The sequence below is a fragment of the Pan troglodytes genome, chromosome 14 (assembly GCF_028858775.2).
Source record: "Pan troglodytes isolate AG18354 chromosome 14, NHGRI_mPanTro3-v2.0_pri, whole genome shotgun sequence".
Classification (NCBI taxonomy): Eukaryota; Metazoa; Chordata; class Mammalia; order Primates; family Hominidae; genus Pan; species Pan troglodytes.
Window position 1 is genome coordinate 113,891,001 of NC_072412.2, and position 20,432 is coordinate 113,911,432.

The 20,432-nt window shown below is 34.8% G+C and overlaps 1 protein-coding gene across 2 annotated transcripts in view; it reads left to right on the forward strand.

Moving 5' to 3' along the window:
• TNFSF13B (TNF superfamily member 13b) overlaps positions 1-15,027 on the forward strand; it is a 39,713-nt gene extending 24,686 nt beyond the window's left edge. The window contains exons 3-5 of one of the 2 annotated variants that reach the window (XM_522721.8): positions 9,929-10,041; positions 10,130-10,280; positions 13,388-15,027. In XM_522721.8, the coding sequence (XP_522721.1) occupies positions 9,929-10,041; positions 10,130-10,280; positions 13,388-13,500 (377 nt within the window). In that variant the 3' untranslated portion in view covers positions 13,501-15,027. The remainder of the gene's footprint in view (positions 1-9,928; positions 10,042-10,129; positions 10,281-13,387) is intronic. The other variant, NM_001328319.1, reaches the window with a different exon arrangement.
• Positions 15,028-20,432: the final 5,405 nt, after the last annotated feature.

The following is a 20,432-nucleotide window of genomic DNA, read 5'->3' on the forward strand; positions in this document are numbered from 1 at the left end:
ATTTAGGATAGTGAATCCTTCAATCTTGTTATTTATTTTTAAGATTGTTTTGGCTATTTGATACTCTTTTGCAATAACAAATGAATTGTAAGGCTGGCTTTTTCATTTTGGAGAACAAAAGGTCACTGAAATTTGTATATGGATTAGACTGAATCTGTACGTAATACTGAGTATTGCTGCTTAAACTAAATCTATCAATCCATGAACACAAGATATCTTCTCTTTTATTTATATGTCCTATCATTTCTTATAGCAATATTTTGTAGTGTTCAGTGTTAAAGTGTTTTATGTCCTTGGGTAAATTTACTTCTAGGTGTTATGTTCTTTTGAATGCTGTTTAGTCAGTTCAGTTTGCTATAACATATTACACTAGACTGAGTGGCTTAAACAATAAAAATGTATTTCTCACACTTCTGGAGGCTGGAAAATTCAAGATTAAGGTGCCAACAGATTTGGTTTCTGAATGGTGGTCTTTTCCTTGTGTTTTCACATGGCTGAGAACAGAGACAAAAGCAAGTTCTTGTGTCTTTTCTTATAAGGACATTAACCCATCATGAAGGCTGTGCTACCACAGCCTAGTTATTTCCCAAAGGCACCACCCCCTAATACCATCACATTGGAAGTTAGAATTTCAACATATCAATTTTGGGTGACAGAAATATTCAATCCATAACGGATGCTACTGTAAATGGAATTCTTTTTTAAAATTTCATTTTTAGATTATTCATTCCTGGTATATTGAAACACAACAGATTTTTGAGTGTTGATCTTGTACCCTGCAACTTAACTGAATTCATTGATTAGTTTTAGTAGATTTTTTTGTAAATTCATGGAATTTTTTTTTTTTTTTTTTTGAGATGGAGTTTCACTCTGTTGCCCAGGCTGGAGTGTAATGGCATGATCTTAACTCACAGCAACATCTGCCTCCTGGGTTCAAGTGATTCTCCCACCTCAGCCTCCCGAGTAGCTGGGATTACAGGCGCCTGCCACCACACCCAGCTAATTTTTGTATTTTCAGTAGAAACAGGGTTTCACCATGTTGACCAGACTGTTCTCGAACTTCTGACCTCAAGAGATCTTCCTGCCTTAGCCTCCCAAAGTGTTAGTATTACAGGCGTGAGCCACCATGCCTGGCTGGAAATTTTCTATATATAGAATTATGATATCTGCAAATAGAGATCGTTTTACTACTCTCCTTGCATTTGGATTTTTTTTTTTTTAATTTCCAGCATATGTTGAATAGCAGTGGTAAATGCAGGCATAGTCTTGTTTCTGATGTTAGGATAATCTTGAGGATTATTACGTTTATATTCATGGTTGATTCTGGCCTGTAGTTTTTTGTGGTGTCTTTGTGTGGCATTGGTATCAGTGTAACTCTAGACATACAGAACAAGTTAGGAATGGTTCCCTTCTCTTTTACTGTTTTTTGGAAGAGTTTGAGAAGATTGATGTTAATTTTTCTTTAAATATCTGGTAAAATTCACCAGTAAAACCATCTAGTTATGAATTTTGAGGGAAGACTTGGATTACTTCAAACTCTATACTGGTCATAGGTCTGTTTAGGTTTTTTATTTATTTTTGAGTCAGTTTTGGTAGTTTGTGTGTTTCTAGGAATTTGTCCCATTTGTCTACATTATCTAATATGTTGGAGTACAATTATTATAAATAATAAAAAGGTATAAACATTTTATTTCCAATAGGCCATTAATAATACCTCCATTTTCTTTAATGATTTTATTAATTGAAGTATTTTCTCTTTTATTGGTCAATGTAGCTCAATGATTGTCATTTTTGTTCATATTTTTCAAAAAACCAGTTTTCAGTGTTATTGTTTCGTCTTTTTCTGTTCTTTTTTTTTTTTTTTTTTTTTGAGATGGAGTCTCTGTCACCCAGCCTGGAGTGCAATGGTGCGATCTCGGCTCACTGCAACCTTTGCCTCCCAGGTTCAGGCGATTCTCCTGCCTCAGCCTCCCAAGTAGCTGGGACTACAGGCATGTGCCACCAAGCCTAGCTATTTTTATTTATTTATTTATTTATTTATTTTATTTTTAGTAGAGACTGGATTTCACCATGTTGGTCAGACCTGTCTCCAACTCCTTACCTCAAATGATTCACCCGCCTTGGCCTCTCAAAGTGCTGGGATTGCAGGTGTGAGCCACCACACCCAGCCCTTTTTGTACTCTTTATTCCATCTACCTTCTTTATTATTACCTTCTTTATTATATTATCTGATCTTTATTATTTTCTTCCTTCTGTCAATTTTGGGCTTAGTTTCTTCTTCTATTTCTATTTCCTTAAGCTGAACTTAGGATATTATGTTGAGATCTTTTTTAACATAGGCGTTTACAGTTGTACATTTCTTTCTGAGTGCTACTTTCACTGCTTCCTGTGAATATTGCTATGCTGTGTTTTTATTTTCAATCATCTCGAAGTATTTTCTATTTTCTTCTAGGATTTATTCATAGATCAATTTGTTATTTAAGAATTTGTTCAATTTTCACTTATTTGTGAGTTCCAATTTTCCTTATGTTATTGAAGGTAGCTAAAATGAATGCTTAATAGAGAGCCATTTCAGATTGAAAAACATAAACAGGTTTCAAGGTCAAAGGATGAAAAACATATCTTTTTAAAATACAAGATATTTGTGGAATTCAAATATTTTAAAATTTAATGAGAATTATTTTGTTGCATAACATGGTCTATCTTGGTCACTGTTCATGTGCATTTGAAAATATGTATTCTGCTGATTTTAGGTGGAGTGTTTTCTATATGTCTGTTAGGTTCAGTTAGTGTACAGTGTTGTTCAAGTTCACTATTGCCTTATTGATCTCTTACCTAGATGGTCTAGCTATTATTTCAGGTGAGATACTGAAATCTTCAGCTGTTACCATAGAAATGTCTATTTCTCCTTTCGGTTCAGCCAATATCTGCTTATATCTTGAGGTTCTGTTGCGTGATGTTTATAATTTTTAGGTATTCTTGATAAATTGACTCTATTATCAATATTTAATACTCTCTTTGTTTCATAAAAATTTTTGGCTTAACATGTATTTATTCTGATATCAGTATTAGCCATCCCTGTTATCTTTGGCTGCTATTTGCAAGGAAGCATATTTGTCATCCTTTAATCTTGAAACCTTGAAACACAAAAACCTGTTTGTGTTTTTGAATCTGAAGTGAGTCTCTGGTAGGCAGAATATAATTAGATCATGAGTTTAGGCTTTTAAAAAATTTATTTTACCAATCTCTGTATTTTAATTGCCGAATTTAAATTTAGCTCATTTATATTTAAAGTGATTACTGATAAGGAAAGAATTACTTATGTTGCTGTTTGTTCTTTTATAAGTTTTGTTCCTCAATTCCTTTATTACCTCTTTATTTTGTTTTTAATAGACTTTTATAAGTGCACCATTTTGTTTTTCTCTTAATTTCTTTTTGTGCATTTTTAAAAGTCATTATCATAGTTGTTATTCTGGTGATTACAATAAACATCCTAAATTTATAACAATGTGGTTTGAATTGATAACAACTTAGCTTCTCTCTTATGTTGTTATTGTCACAAAATATACACTTATGCATTGTAAGCCCTTAACATAAATTAATAATTATTATTTTATGTATTTGCCTTTTAAATAGTATAGGAAACAAAAGGAGAAGTTAAAAACTAAAAATACACTTACAATGGCTTTTATATTTGCCTATGTATGTACCTTTACTTGTATTCTTTATTTCTTCATATGTCTTTCAGTTCTCACTTAGTGCTTTTTTTTTTTTATTTCTATCTCCTTTAGCATTTCTCACAGGGTAAGTCTGCTACCAATGAACTCTCTCAGTTTTTCTTTATTTGAGAACATCTTAATTTTTCTTCACATTTTAAGGATATTTTCCCACATATAGAATACATGGTAGACAGTGTTTTTCATTCAGTACTTTAAATATGTAATTCCCCTGCCTTCTGGCCTCCATGGTTTTTGATGACAAATCAGCTATTAATCTTATTCAGCATATTTTATATTTGATGAATTGCCTCTCTTTCTGCTTTCAAGATCTCCTCCTTGTCATTATCTTTTAATAGCTTGATTTTAAGAAGTCTTGATAGGAATCTTTTGTGTTTACCCTTCTTGGAGTTTACTGAATTTTCTTAGATGTGTACATTCATGACTTTCTTCAACGTTGGAAAGACTTTGGCCATTATTTCTCCAAATATTCTTTTTTCAAATTTTCTCTCTCTTCTCCTTCTGTAACTCTCATAATGCATATGTTCATCTGCTTAATGTATCCTGGGGGTCTCTTATAATCTGTTCACTTTTCTTTTTTCTTTTTTCTTTTAACTTTATTTTTAGAGCCATTTTAGATTCACAGAAAAATTGAAAGGAAGGTACAGAGATATCTCATAGACCTCATATTCCCTACTGATGCATATCCTCCCCCATTATCAAAATCCCCCACCAGAGTGATACATTTGTTACAACTGATAAACCTACACTAATATATCATTATCATCCAGAGTCCACAGTTTACATTAGGGTTCACCTTAATGTTTTACTTTCTATAGGTTAGCACAAATGCATAATGGCATGTATCCACCATTGTAGTATTAGAGTATTTTCACTGTCCTAAAAATTCTCTGTGCTTCACTCCAACTACCTTTCCCTTTCCACTGCCTATCCCCTGGAAATGGCATTTTTTAAATGTCTCTATAGTTTTAACTTTGTTCCAGAGTGCCATGTAGTTGGAATTGCACAGTATGTAACATTTTTATTTTCACTTATTTTTTTCAGTAATAGCAATTTAAGTTTCCTCCATGATATATCAGTGTAGGTTTATCAATTGTAATAAATGTATCACTCTGGTGGGGGATTTTGATAATGGGAGAGGATCTGTAGGGAGTATGAGGTCTATGAGATATCACTGTACCTTCCTCTCAGTTTTTCTGTGAATCTAAAATGGCTCTAAAAATGAAGTTAAAAAAGAATAACAAAAAGTGGACAGATTATAAGAGACCCCCAGGATACATTAAACTGATGAACATATGCATTATGACAGTCACAGAAGGAGAAGAGAGTTAAAATCTGAATAAAGAATATTTGGAGAAATAATGGCCAAACTCTTTCCAATGTTGAAGAAAGTCATAAATTTACATATCTAAAAAGTTCAGTAAACTTCAAGGAGGGTAAAGACAAAAAGATTCCAAATCTTATTAAAATCAATTATAGTAAGTCTTGAAGTAGAGTAGTGTTAGTTCTCCCACTTTGTTCTTATCCTTTAATATTATGTTGGCATTTCTGTGTCTTTTGCTTCTCTATATATTCTTTAGACTCAGTTTGTTGATATTCAACTTGCTTTGATTTTGATTAAGATTGCATTGAGTCACCTGGGCACGGTGGCTCATGCCTGTAATCCCAGCACTTTGGGAGGCCAAGGCAGGATCACAAGGTCGGGAGTTTGAGACCAGCCTGGCCAATATGGTGAAACCCCTCTCTACTAAAAATACAAAACTTAGCCTGGCGTAGTGGCACGTGCCTGTAGTCCCAGCTACTTGGGAGGCTGAGGCAGGAGAATCACTCGAACCCCGGAGGCGGAGGTTGCAGTAAGCCAAGATGGTGCCCCTGTCTCCAGCCTGGGCGACAGAGCAAGACTTGGGAAAAACAAACAAACAAACAAACAAACAAAAAACAAACAAAACATTGCATTGAATCTACAGGAAGAACTGACATCTTGACAATATTGAGTCTTCCTATTCATACACATGGAATAGCTCTCCATTTATTTAGTTCTTTAAATCTTTTACATATTTTGTTGGATTATTCCTCAGTATTTCATTTTTTGAGGTAATCATCTCAATGCCATTATGTTTTTAATTTCAAATTCCACTTGTTTATTACTGGCAGAAAAGTGTTAGATCACTGGTAGAAAAGTGATTCGCTATTGAGTATTAATCTTGTAATAATGACTTTATTCTTTTGGTCCGCTGAGTAGTTCATAATTTTCTCTTTCTTTGTATGCCTTGAAGTTTCTTCTTGAAAAGTGAACAGTTAGGCAGTTAGGATGTTACAATGTAGCAAATCTGGAAATCAAAATTACTCCCATCCTCAGGGTTTTCTGTTAATGGATGTGGACTGCAGTTGTTCACTTGTTTAGTAATTTTTCCAAAATACTTTTTTTTTTTGTTTGCCTAGACTCTATTCCTTGTCCTGTGTGGACACAGGAGTCCTTCTTCTATTATCTCTTTTGTTGGCCTGATAGAGATGATTTTATCGCTAATCCTCATCCTGACAGAGATTTCGTTAAACATTAGAAGTCAAAAAATAAAAATAAAAATCTCTCCTGGTATTTACAAACAGCCTCTGAACTGGGGTATTTCTTCAACCTTTCACTAGGCTGTCTGCAGTTAAACTTAGTCTTTACCTCCCGTTTGTAGACAGCCCAGGTAGGTATGTGGATGTGCATATGTGTGTGTGTGGATGTTGGAGGAATAAAGACAATATAAAAATAAGTAAACATGTTCTCTATCACTTTAATAAGATTATTGCCAGAAAGAGATGATAAAATGCCTAAATAAAATGTTAAGAGACAGTAAGAATAGAGACCTACTACATATTTGTTTTATTTTCTAGGCTGACAATGCACCAGTGACATTTACTAAGAAGTGGGTCTTTAATTTTACACATATAAATTTAATGTAAAAAAATCTAACAAATCAATCTAAATTATTATAAAATTTTAGTAAACAAATATCTCTAGCCAGAATGTAAACAAGTGGTTTTAGAAATTTGTATTTTACTTAAATTTAAGAGAATATACTACCTCTATGATGGAGGGTATTTCATTACCAGGAATTTCAGTAACTTGGTAGTAAAATGCTTTCAAAAAAACAATTGAATACCTGTGATTAATTTTTACAGTACGTTGCTATTTTGAATTATATTATGTTAAAATTTGAATTCATTAATTTAATAAATATTTGCTGCATGTCTACTGTGGGTCAGTCATGATGTTAAGCCCTGGGAAAATGACAGGGAACCAAACATAAATGGCCCTTTAGCTCAGAAAATTTAGTATCTCTCAAGTATATTATTTTTTTAAAAGCTCTCTTCACTCCAAGCATCAAATGAATATCATTAAACTATGAAAGCAACTGCCTTGGTGAAGTCATCAGTTTGTGTTTTACAATAATGACAGTAACTGTATTAACTCTTCCTTATTTTTCAGCACTCCAAAAAGTGCTTTGCATACATTTTGTCATTTAAACAAAATTAAAAACTATTTTATTATAATCTTTTCACTGAAATTATATCGTAAAAGAGGCGATGATGATTTTGCATTTGTAATTTGTCATTGAGGTGATCTTGTGTTAACTATTACTATACAAGAGGGCTTTTCTTTTAAGGAAAATATTCCGTTCTTTGGGAAAAGCCTATTAGACCTGCCCACATCAAGGCACATTCACCCTTGGTGAGAGACAGTGACAGAGGTGGCTCCTGGGAGTGAGCAAGAAGCACAGGCCGACAAGAACATGTGCTGAAGAAGACCTGGGAAGTTTCTTGATCCACCCATAGATCCTCCATCCTTCCTCCCCACTCTCCCTGACATCTTTCCTCCCTCTGTCTATGGTAATAGGAACTCAAAGATCTGACTAAGGAAATGTTATTTATTTCAACTTGAATTTACAATGTAATTTGCCTTGTTATCACCTAGGATTCTTACTCCTTAGAAACAATGAGAAATATGTGGTTCTTATTTTATATTCTTCCCTCAATAATCTTATTTGGAATGGGAATATAAATTAGTGTAGCCATTATGAAAAATAGTATAAAAGTTTCTTTAAAAATTAAAAATAAAATACCATATGATCCAGCAATCCCACTACCAAGTATATATCCAAAGAAAATGAAATCAGTGTGTCAAAGAGATATCTCTCATCCAAGTACTAACCATGCCCAACTCTGCTTAGCTCCTGAGGTCAGACAAGATAGGGTGCATTCGGAGTGGTGTGACCATAGAAGAGATAACTGTACTTCAATGTTTATTGCAGAATTATTCACAATAGCCAAGATATTAAATCAACCTAAGTGTCCATCTGCAGATGAATGGATGAGGAAAATGTGCAATATATACACAGTGGAATACTATTCAGCATAAAAATAAGGAAACCCTGTTGTTTGCAGTAACATGGATGAACTTGGAGGACATTATAACAAGTGAAATAAGCACAGAAAGACAAATACTACATGATCTGACATATATGTGGGATCTAAAAAAAGTCAAATTCAAAGAAGTAGAGAGTAGAATGGTGTTGACCAGTGGCTGGGGTGGTGGGGGTGGGGGTAAAAAGACGTTGGTCAAAGATTACGAAATTTCAGTTAGACTGGAGGAATACGTTCAAGAGATCTCGTGTACAACATGGTGACTACAGTTAATGAAAATGTATTTTTGAAAAATGCTAAATGAGTAGATATTGTGTTCTCACCACAAAAATGACAACTGTACGAGGTAACATATATTTTAATTTACTTGACTCAGTCATTGCACAATGCCTATATATTTCAAGACATCATGTTGTACATGACAAATATGTACAATTTTATCTGTCAATTAAAACATAAGATCAAAAAAGCATTTTATTTGGAAAAAGTTTAAATATGTTTGGTTTGCCTTGGAAACACTATGTGAAGAAGGCATGTGCACTTGGCAGTTGTATTTACAGAATGTGAACACACTGTTAGCTACCACATCATCCTGTGCCCCTCATGAAAACCCACGGGAAAAAATATTCTTTAATCTCAATTCTAGAAATATTGTTATCTTCTTGGGCTTCTAGCCTATTGTCTGTTGTGGACTCTGAATTTTATTATCAATTTTGTTTTCATTTTTGCTATGATCAGGATGAAATTTGGACACAGGTATGGTTCACCATTACCAATTATATAGGGACATTTAAAGTATGATTTTAGACTAACTTCTATAGCTCTATCTTACTATTTTATCCTTATATTACAGTCCCTCAATCTCCTTTTTATTCATTTTACATCATTTAATTTATACTCCCCAAATTTCCCAATCTCCAGCCTTAGGGCTCACCCTTTATTCGACACACCCATGAGAAATCCAGGGAATGTAAAGTATGAATTCACAGGAAAGGAATGTCTGTGCTCTCTTAATGGGTTTTGATGTCTGAACGCACCTACAGATTCTGGCTCAGCAATGTTGTCCCCCATGTGCCTACTCACTGATGGCTACTGTCTTCTCTCTGTCCCTTTCATCTCACCCTTGAGCACAGTGGTCTCCTTGTCACTCCCCAAGTGACTTTTGATGGGTAATGGAGGAGAATGATCACTGAACTGAACAGAAGCCATTGAAACTCAAATATCATAGATGGTTGTTACAAAGTTCCTTGACCGTTCTCAGTAAAGGTTGTGTCTTAGTCACTTTCTTCTTTCTTCCGTAGGCTCCCTTCTGTTGCCACATTTGGGCCAAGGAATGGAGAGATTTCTTCCTCTGGAAACCTTTTGCCAAACTCTTCAGATACTCTTTCCTCTCTGGGAATCAAAGGAAAATCTCTACTAGTGTGTTATTCAGAGAAATTTTGTCCACTCTTTGCTTCAAACTCTCTTATCCAGATCAGCCTTTATTATGAAATAGCCGAAATATAGACCAATAAAGGGAAAACCCAGACATTCATATAAAGGGTTAGCTCTCAGGTTCTTGTATGTGATATATTAACCCAGGTTAACATATAAGTGATGGCAAAGAATCCAGTGCAGTAATGTGACTTGTATTCCTTTTTCCTTTTTTTTTCTTTCTTTCTTTCTTTTTTTTTTTTAGGATGGAATTATCTTCTAAGTTTCAGAGGTAGCTTAACAACTAAATGGAGGTGAAAACTGCTTTTCTTGGTTTCTTTCCTTATAAATGATTCTCTTCATTGCAGGATCTTACACATTTGTTCCATGGCTTCTCAGCTTTAAAAGGGGAAGTGCCCTAGAAGAAAAAGAGAATAAAATATTGGTCAAAGAAACTGGTTACTTTTTTATATATGGTCAGGTAGGTTGAAACCCTAGTCATGGTTTTACTGTTCAAAGCCTCCCATTTTGTGTTCATTTCTGACACAGTTTTTTGGTTTGTTTCTCAGGTTTTATATACTGATAAGACCTACGCCATGGGACATCTAATTCAGAGGAAGAAGGTCCATGTCTTTGGGGATGAATTGAGTCTGGTGACTTTGTTTCGATGTATTCAAAATATGCCTGAAACACTACCCAATAATTCCTGCTATTCAGCTGGTAAATAATAGTTCTCCCACCCTGCTAATTGTGAAATGAAGAGACTTTGACGAAAAATCTGAGCTGCAAAATGCAAAAATGAAAGGATGGTGCCCTAAAATACAAATAGACAGGAAGGCATTCCTCAATATATTGTGTTTTTTAAATCTTGAATAATAAGTTAGTCTGTTTTAATGGAGAAAGATGGAATTATTACTAATAGTTTTACCATTTTTATATACATTTAGAAAGGGTAGTAATTTCATAGCAACTTCTACCTTGTACATAGTACATGGTACATAGTACTTCTACATAGTAACTTCTACATTGAGAAAAAATTCTAATGTATTTTCTTCAACACTTAATAACAACAATAATAATATCTGACAAGGATAGAGTGATTACCACTTGCCAGGCACTCTTTTCTGCATGTTATATAGGCTTGCTTATTTAATCTTCGCATTTAAGGGAGTTAGGATCTAGGCACAGAGAAGTAACATAACTTGTCCCAGGTTACACAGCTAATTTTTAGACTTGGTTTAAACCAGCCAGTCTGGCTCCGCACCGGGAGCAACCAAAACTCTTCTTGCATGCTGTGGAAGAAATGCCCCTGGCCAGGCTTGAGGGTAAGGGAAAGTTGTACAATGGCTTCTTTCTAAATACAGGTGACATCTTGTGTCAGTGGACACCAGACAGGTGACTTAGGAATGTGAAAGTGTAGGCGCAAACCTACCTTTGCACCCAGGAGCAGTGAGAGGCAGAGAGCACGGCAGGTCTTGTAAACCTTAGGTCTGTTTCAGCTGTAATTGCCAACATTTCCTTCATTTTATTTTTCAAGGGTGATTTAAAATTAATCCAGGCTGGTTTTGAAGAAAAATATTTACCTTAAACACATTTATTTTCTCTGTTGATTTTGTAAAAATCCAGAACCCTGAGGAATGGCTTCAGTTCCAGATGGTTACCGTGAATGACCGTGTGACACACAGGAACGGAGGCTGGCTATGCATTTTGAAAAACTGTATTTCGAAGGCATTTACAAACAAATGCCCAATAAGTCAGTTAGAAACTAAGGAAAATAGTTTCTAATAATGGAAATGATGTCATTCTGGATCTGCAGCCACAGATACCATTGGTGGGGAGATGAGGAAGTTTATAAAATTAGAATTCCCTAATTTTCATAAAGAGATGTTTCCCTTCACCCAGTGCTGACTAGTAGTTTGGAGTTGCAAAATATTTAAAAATGGTGAGACTACTCCAATCTGTTATTTATTTATATTTATTAGTACTAAAAATTTTACAAGTAATTCTTTAAAACGTTTTTCTAACCATCTGCTCCTCTAACACTTACTTGCTATTAGAGGACTCTGCTAGATTTCTTAAGGTGTCTTACTTTTTAAGAATAATTCACCGGACTTTAAAAATATTTTTCATTACTAGTAGCTTACTGTTGTATATGAGTACCATCCTCTAGTAAGTTTCAGGTTTGCAATTTTAATCTGTTTTAGGGCAAATTTATTTAAAGCCATTTAAAACCACACATTAGAGTATATATAAGTACATAAAATGTTTCCATAGCAACCTGAAAAGATGTAAATGGCCAACTTAAGAAACCCAACATAATACCAAAGAACCACTTATGTACCTAAAGCTGAATCTTATTTTTTATTGTATTAATAAAATGTTTATTAGAAAAATTATACCTGATTGCTGTAACCTGGAAGAATTGAAGTAGCCGATAACGTAGTGTTAAAATGTTAAATGGACTCTATAGTTGTTCACACCCACCTAATCCTTAGAGTTAATATTACTTAATGCTTTGTGAGCTATGGTCTTTGTCAAAATGTTAGGTCATTTCCAATCTCTATGAAAATGACTAGTCTGTTCAACAAATAAATCTCAATCTTTTTATTCTTACTACTTAAGGTAGTCCTCAAATGCTTTGTCAATTCTAGAAAGTGTACACATAACCTTTAATAAGTCCTGAAAAACTTTCTTTTGCTTGTATTCTGTCTTTGCCCATTACAAAAAAGCATACCCAGTGGGGATGGAAATTCTGTCATCCTTGATCACTACTGTGTGTTTGTCTAGAAGGGTGGCTGGTACATAGTAAATGTTCAATAAATAAACTCCCCCTGGCTGCTGCCTGAGCAAATTTGCATGCTTTGGGCTTTAGGTTAGAATAGACATGAACATACATGTGTTTATGTAGGTACATTTTCACTATGCTAATGAAACAATGAAACTATTCTAAAAATAGCCACAAGTATTGACAATTCAGATGACAGTTTTATTGTTTGTTAGTTTCTTTATTTCTTCTCTTCCCCCATTTCCTCCTCTTTCTTCTTCATATTTTTGTTCTGAAGTGGGGTAAAGAATTACCTGATACATTGAGTGTAGTCCCTGAATGTATTTTGTATTACTAATTCACAGATGCATTTGTCCTTGTAAATTAGTTGCACACAGATTTATTGGTCATTTTTGAAGAGTTAATTACATTATTGTTTTTGATTATAAAGACAAACATGGTTGTCTAAGAAAACAAAATATAAGAGGTTGTGAAAAGTAATCCAGATAATGCTTAAATCCATAGTCTGGACTCTCAAGAAAAACTATATTAATGAACGTGGTATGTTAAGAAATGGTGTTTTCTTCAGTTTTTAATATTTATGCTTTTCATTTGTATGTTTAAAACTATAATTAGGAATATCTAGTGTATATATGTGTGTGTAATTTTTCACATTTTTATTTAACATTATTATAAAAACTTTCCTTGTCAACAAAATTAAACAAAACTCATCACTAATAATTTAATATTCTATCAAGGGATGTTCCATGATTCACCTAATTGTTTAAAAAGTTATATATTGGGCTTCTTTTGGGGAAGTCCATTTTTTAATGAGTAGGTGATAAATGCATACATATCTGTTGTAACTCCTTTTGCTTATTTCTTCTAAATTTTTTTTTAGGCTAAGATAATTGCAATGGTTTAGAAGTCCGTTGGTGTATTTTGAAGTGTGAATGCCTATGTTAACATTTTTTTTTTTTTACAGAACAAAATCGTTTTATTTAAGATTCTTTTCTTTTCTGTTGTATAATCACTTATAGTTCTTGTAAATCATTTTTCCCAGGCATTGCAAAACTGGAAGAAGGAGATGAACTCCAACTTGCAATACCAAGAGAAAATGCACAAATATCACTGGATGGAGATGTCACATTTTTTGGTGCATTGAAACTGCTGTGACCTACTTACACCATGTCTGTAGCTATTTTCCTCCCTTTCTCTGTACCACTAAGAAGAAAGAATCTAACTGAAAATACCAAAAAAAAAAAAAAAAAAAGTAGTTACCATTGCCTTTTCTGTGAGCTATTTGTTTTGGTTTGCTGAAACTAGTCCAAAACAGGAAATTTAACAGACAGCCACAGCCAAAGAGTGTCATGTGAATTACAAGAAATAGAGCCCATTTAGGGAAAGATAGAACTAGAAAGGCTTTTCATTATAATTCCATGTTGAACAATTGAGTCATAGCTTCTTATCTTGGAGGAAGGACGCAATTCAAAGGGGCAGTAAGGATTTTGTAAAATGTGGCATCCATAATTTACTATGGAACAAGTGCCCACATCTCTAGGACATTAAGACATTTATGAGAAATCTCAGGATTCATCTTCTGTTTTTATGTTAAATGCACTCCCTCCTTTTCAGTTAACATTATAAAAAGTAAAAAATGAAAATTTTAGAAATCTTGCATTAGATACATGAAAAAATAACGAAAAGTTTAAATTTAAATATGAAACAATTTGGCTGCAAATAGTATCCATGTACTATTTAAGTCTTTTATGGTTATTTCAAGTATGCAATTTCTATCTATAATGTAATATATTACCCACACATTTTTTTCACGGGAGAGAGAGAATATCCTCATTTGTTTATGCTCTTGTGTATTTTCTATAGTGAATTTCAGAAACTTTTAATATCAGGTAATTTCAATTTATGCATATAAAGCATTGATTGAAAAATAACTAGAATTGTGCATATATAACACATAATCTCCAACAGAAGTTACTGAATACATTCGTACTAATGTAATGTAATTTCCCTTTATTTCTTGCTCTTCTGTTTCAAACTGCTGCTATTGTAGTTTACATATCCCAACCTTTAAAAATATTCCTCTTATTAGCTTTATATTCACTTTATAGAGGTTGAGTTTTAATTAAAATTCTTGGCATCCTGAAGTATGTCACATAGCATGTGCTCCTTATAAATATGTTGATATCTCAGAAGACAGCATCCCGGTTTTCATTTATAAAGTACCATACTTAAGAATGCTGTAACACTTATCTTTTATAACATGTTTCCTTCGCTTTGCTTGTCTTTTATGTCATTAGTTTTAACTGTTTACTTCATTTAACAGTTTACATCATTCAACAGTTTACTTCATTAAACAGTAGGTGGAAAAATAGATATCAGTCTATGAAAATCTTCCCATCTATATCAAAATACTTTTCAAGGATATACTTTTCAAAACAAACGATTTAAATTTTATGTTTAAAATATAAACTTTAGATTTAAACTTTATTTAAATATCTGGTTCCTATGATTTCGACTTCAGTAAGTTCAAATAAAATATATTTTGCAATTCATTTTTACATTATAATTTAAAAAGAAGAAGCGATAAGTGGAGTCAGTTTCAATGCCAGGTGGGGTGGTTAATGATTTTTCTGGTGTTGCTGCTAATGTGGATTAACAAATAAAAACATTCATTGCCTTTTGCCTCATTGTCTGACTGAGTTTGTTTAGCAACACCCACCTTTTGAATTCTCGCTGTATAATTAAATGTTATTTTTAAAATCAGGTGAAACATAATAAATTAATTTGTGTTAGGATATGATAGTTTGGAAATGTGAGTATTTTCCATATCTGAAAAAGAATCTGTTCACATCTGTATCTAACTACCTAATTTTAAACTATTTAGAAGCCGACATCAGTTATGTTATTACCTTTAGAGTTGAATTTATCCAACAGTACAGTATATTTTGTGAGATTTTTAGTACAATATTAAGTATATATTATTGGTATAATATCAAGTATTTATATATTACTTATAATATTAAGTAGATGTATAACTGAGAAAAGCTAACAGCAGGCCAAGCATTCTTCTCCTAAGGAGCTGACTATGAGGTGGTGAAATTCCACCAGGACAAGCATCTTGTAGGGATCACGAAAGGCATCATTGAGGGCAATCTTTTTGGCAGCAACCTCATTACATCTTGGGCCCGACCCCCACTCTGCTGTAATTAGAAGGTTGTATTAGTCTGTTTTCACACTGCTGATAAAGGCTTACTCAAGATTGGGTAATTTATAAAGAAAAAAGGTTTAATGGACTCACAGATCCACATAGCTGGGGAGGCCTCACAATCACAGTAGAAGGCAAAAGGCACATCTTACATGGTGGCAGGCAAAGAGTGAATGAGAGCCAAGTGGTGGAGGAAACCCCTTATAAAACCATCAGATCTCATGAGACTTATCACTACCACAGGACAATATGGGGGAAATGGTCCCCATGATTCAATTATCTCCCACCAGGTCCCTCCCACAACACATGGGAATTCTGGGAGCTACAATTCAAGATGGGATTTGGGTGGGGACACAGCCAAACCACATCAAAGGTGCAGTGGAGAATTCATAATCCTCACCATTTGAGGTTTGATGATGGTGATGAAGACAGCAGGTGGGATTATAGATATAAGAGAAGGGAGGAAATTTTTTACCATTGAGTTAATCACTTTACATGTTTTTAAAACTTTTTGACTTTTTGTTTTGAAGTAATTTCAGACTTTTAAAAATATGGGAAAGAAAAGTGCAATGAAACCCCTTATATTCTTCACTTATATTCCTAGTGTTAACATCTTACAGCACAAGGGTAAAAGTCAAGACACTAACATTAATACAGCAACTAATGCACAGACCCTTTGAAGACTGACCACATGCTAAGTTATAAAGCAAGATTCAGCACATTTTAAATAGTTGGCTTTATAACAATTACAGTTCCTCTACAGCATCATTAGTAAAAGAAATTGGTGATTAAAAAGTAAGGAAAATATGCACATGGAAATTAAAGTGGAGAGAAATTACTTCTAAATAATTTATGGCTTAAACAGAAAGCACATGGAAATTAGAAAATGTTTACAACTAGATGACAAAATACTTCACAAGAAACCCTGGGGCGTAGGAAAATCAGTGCATACATAGAGTTTATAAACTTAAATGCTTATATTATATAAGAAAAATGACTGAAAGTTATGAACTAAGCACCAACAGCAAGAAAAAAACAAAAGCAAGACAAAACAAAAGCAAGGTAAAAACAAAATAAACAAAAAAACCTAAGCCAAAGGAATAGAAGAAAGCAATTAAGGATAAGAGCAGAAATTCAGAAACTGGAAAAGGCAGGTAATTAAAAAGGTCAATAAGACCAAAAAATTTATATAGAGGTAAATAAATATAAATATAGAGATAAACAAATGTAATGATACTTTTATCATAAAAATAAAGTATTTTTATTTTATCATATTTAAACCTCAAAGTTCCTTGTGAAATATTTCATTATCAATATTTTCAAACAAAAATACAGCAAGCCAGCATAAACAATATTAGAATTGAATATGGGGAGAAAAGTATAGGTGCCAAAGAGAAAAATGAAAAAAAAACGTTTTGTCAATAAACTTCAGCAAATTAGATGAGAGACAAATTCCTAGATAAATATAAATTGACAAAACTGATCAGTATAAAAGAGACAAAAATGAATCCGTTAGAGATGTTGAAGTAGTTTACAATTTACACACAAAAAAATGGTCAGGCCAAGATGGGAAAATTTTCTCAAATATTCAAGGGGTAGACTACTTCTATATTATGTAAATTATTTTAGAGAACAAGAAAAAGAGTCTACATAAATTGCCTGTTTGCTGTAAATGGCAAGGCAAGATGTGAACTCAGGTCCTTTATTTGTAAGTCCTTCAACCTCAGCACTATGCCATACAGCCTTCAGTCAGGGAAGGCCTCACTGAAGAAGGGCATGGAGAGGGTAATGTAAGTGATATGGTTTTGCTGTGTCCCCACCCAAATCTCATCTTGAATTCCCATGTGTTGTGGTAGATAATTGAATGAGAGATAATTGAATCAATGGGGGGGGGGTGGGTCTTTCCCATGCTGTTCTTGTGATAGTGAATTAGTCTCTCGAGACCTGATTATTTTAAAAAGAGGAGTTCCTCTGCACACTCTCTCTCTCTCTTTGCCTGCTGCCATCCATGTAAGACGTAACTTGCTCCTCTTTGCCTTCTGCCATGATTGTGAGGCTTCCTCAGCCATGTGGAACTGTAAGTCTAATTAAACCCCTTTCTTTTGTAAATTGCCCAGTCTTGGGTATGTCTTTATCAGCAGTGTGAAAATGGACTAATACAGTAAGATTTATGGGGAAGAGTATTTGAGAGGGAGGAAATGGAAAGCAAAATCCCTTCAGTGTGTTTGTCGAGGACAGTGGTCCCAGGATGCCTGGACAACAGTGATCCATGGAGAAAGTAGAAGATGAAGCTATAGAGGTAAGGAGGGGAGGGCACTGAGCCTGCAAGAACTTGCTGTGCATTGGGAGGGAATTGCTTTTAGTCTGAGTGAGAAAAGAAACCCTAGAAATTTCTGAGCAGAGAAGTGATGTGATCTGACTTACTTGTAAAAGAACCACTTTGGATTCTGTACTGTTTAGTCTGCACGGGAGAATGGGTGAAAGCAGGAGACTAACAGGGGTCTGTAGCCATAATCCAGGCAAGGAATCATGGTAGCTTTGACTAGAGTGGCCGAATTGTGTGTTCTGTGTTGAATGAAATATTCAAGGATAATATCACATGATCACTTCAGTAGATCCAGGAGGCAAAAAGTACAATTTAATATTTACTTATGGTAAACACTTTCAACAAAGCGGGAGTAAAGAAATTTTTTAAATCTAATAAAATTTGCAACCAGGAAAAGATAATTATCACTGGGTGATTATTACCACTTCTACATTTTCCCCAAATATTTGCTCAAGTCCCAACTCCTGGTACCTGTAAAGGTGACCTTATTTGGAAATAAGGCCTTTGCAGATGTAGTTAAGATGTAACTTAAGTGAAGTCATACTGGAGTAGGGTGGGCCCCTAAATCTAATGGCCGTTGTTTTCATAACAGGAGGAGAAGAAACAGAGACATGCACACAGGGAGAAGGCCATGTGAGTATTAAGGCAGAGATGAGAGGGGTGCTTTTACCAGCCAAGAAACACCAAGGATTGCCGGCAACCACCAAATGCTAAAAGAGGCAAGGAAAGATTCTCACCTAGATCTTTCTGAGTAAGCAAAGACCTCCTGACACCTTGACCTCAGACTTCTAGCTTCCAGAACAGTGAGAAGTACTTGTTTTCAACCACCCAGTTTGTGACACTTTGTTATGGCAGGTCTAATAATCGAACACAGATGTTGACACTGAGAATATTGAAAAAGGTCATATTCTGTATATCTTTAAAAGTGTAGCCCACAATATTTGTTTATTCTCTGAACATGGGAGCAGGAAGATAAAAAGAGAGGCATGAAGGATAACTCCCAAGTTTTAGCCAGAGCAACATGAATGATGATGAATATCCCCTAACAGGATGAGGAAGACTAGAAGAAGCAGCTTCAGAGTGGGCAGGAAGGGAGTTCAATTTTGAACATATTAAATTCTAGTCGAAAGGTGAAGACTGAAACGGACATGCTGTCTACGAAGTTAGGACTAGAAACCCTGTATGAGATCACCAGGGGTATAAGTCCAAAGAGCAGAGAAGACAGTGAAAGAATGGATTCTGAATGTCAACATTCAGGAGTCCATGAGATGAGGAGGAACAAGCAAGGGAGACTAAAAAGAAATTACAATTAAGAAAGAGTAAAAACCAGGAGGCCTGAAGCCAAGTTAAAAGAAAAAATCATAAGGGAAGTTTCACTCAGCCTGTTAGTGCTGTTAAATTGCATGAAAGAGGGCGGGGAGGGCACGGTCGGGGAGCAGACTGCAATTGGCATGAGGCCAGGAAACACCCAGATGGGAAAGTGGCCTATATACAAATACTTGATTATATGATTTGGCTGTGTCCCCAACCCAAATCTCATCCTGAACTGTAGTTCCCACAATCCTCATGTGTCGTGGGAAAGACTTGGTGGGAGATACTTGAATCATGGGGCTGGTTATCCTCATGCTGTTCTCGTGATAGTGAGTGAGTTCTCACGAGATCTGTTGGTTTTTAAAGGGCTTTCCCCCTTTTGCTTGGCACTTCTCCTTGCTGGTGCCATGTGAAGAAGGACGTATTTTCTTCCCCTTCCGCCATGATTATAAGTTTCCTGAGGCCTTCTCAGCCATGCTGAATGCTGAATCCATTAAACCTCTTTCCTTTATAAATTACCCAGTCTCGGGTGCGTCTTTATTGGCAGCTTGAGAACAGACTAATACGCTTGAGGATGAGGGTGCAACCTCATTAGAGACCTGCCTTACACTAGGGCCACAGAGATCAGTTGTGAGAGGTGGTCAGGTTCTGTATGCATTTTGAAGGTAAAAGAATCTATCTTCTAACATGAGGTGTGAGATTCACTCTCAAGTTTTTGGACTCATCAACTGAAAAGGCATTATTCACTGAGATGGGGAGGGTAAGAATTGGAGAAGAAAAAAACATAGATTGTTCTAGCAGGTTTAATTTGGAGATGCCTGTTAGCCATCTGTTGGGCAAACAGTATTTGGCCATGGATACTGGGATTGTTTCTTTTTTCCTTTTACAATCAATACTCCTATACGCATTCTTGTACTTGTGTCCTCGTGTGAATATTTAATTCATTCCAGTTCTCATCACTCCTGGGAACATGGTAGAATGGCACAGCCTTGTCACTGAATGTGGCCATGTGACTATTTCTGACTAACCCGTTGTGAATTGAGCCCTATAGAATACTTCTTTCTCTCTGATCCATGATCAAAAAATTTCAAAACAGTGTATGTTGTTCCGTCAGCCTAGATCCCTCAGAAACTATATTGAGCAGAGAACTCCCTCACCCGGCCACTTGCTCTGTGAGAGTCATGATGGAAAGGCAATGTGAACAACAAATAAATTTCTATTGTCCAAAGTCACTGACATTATAGG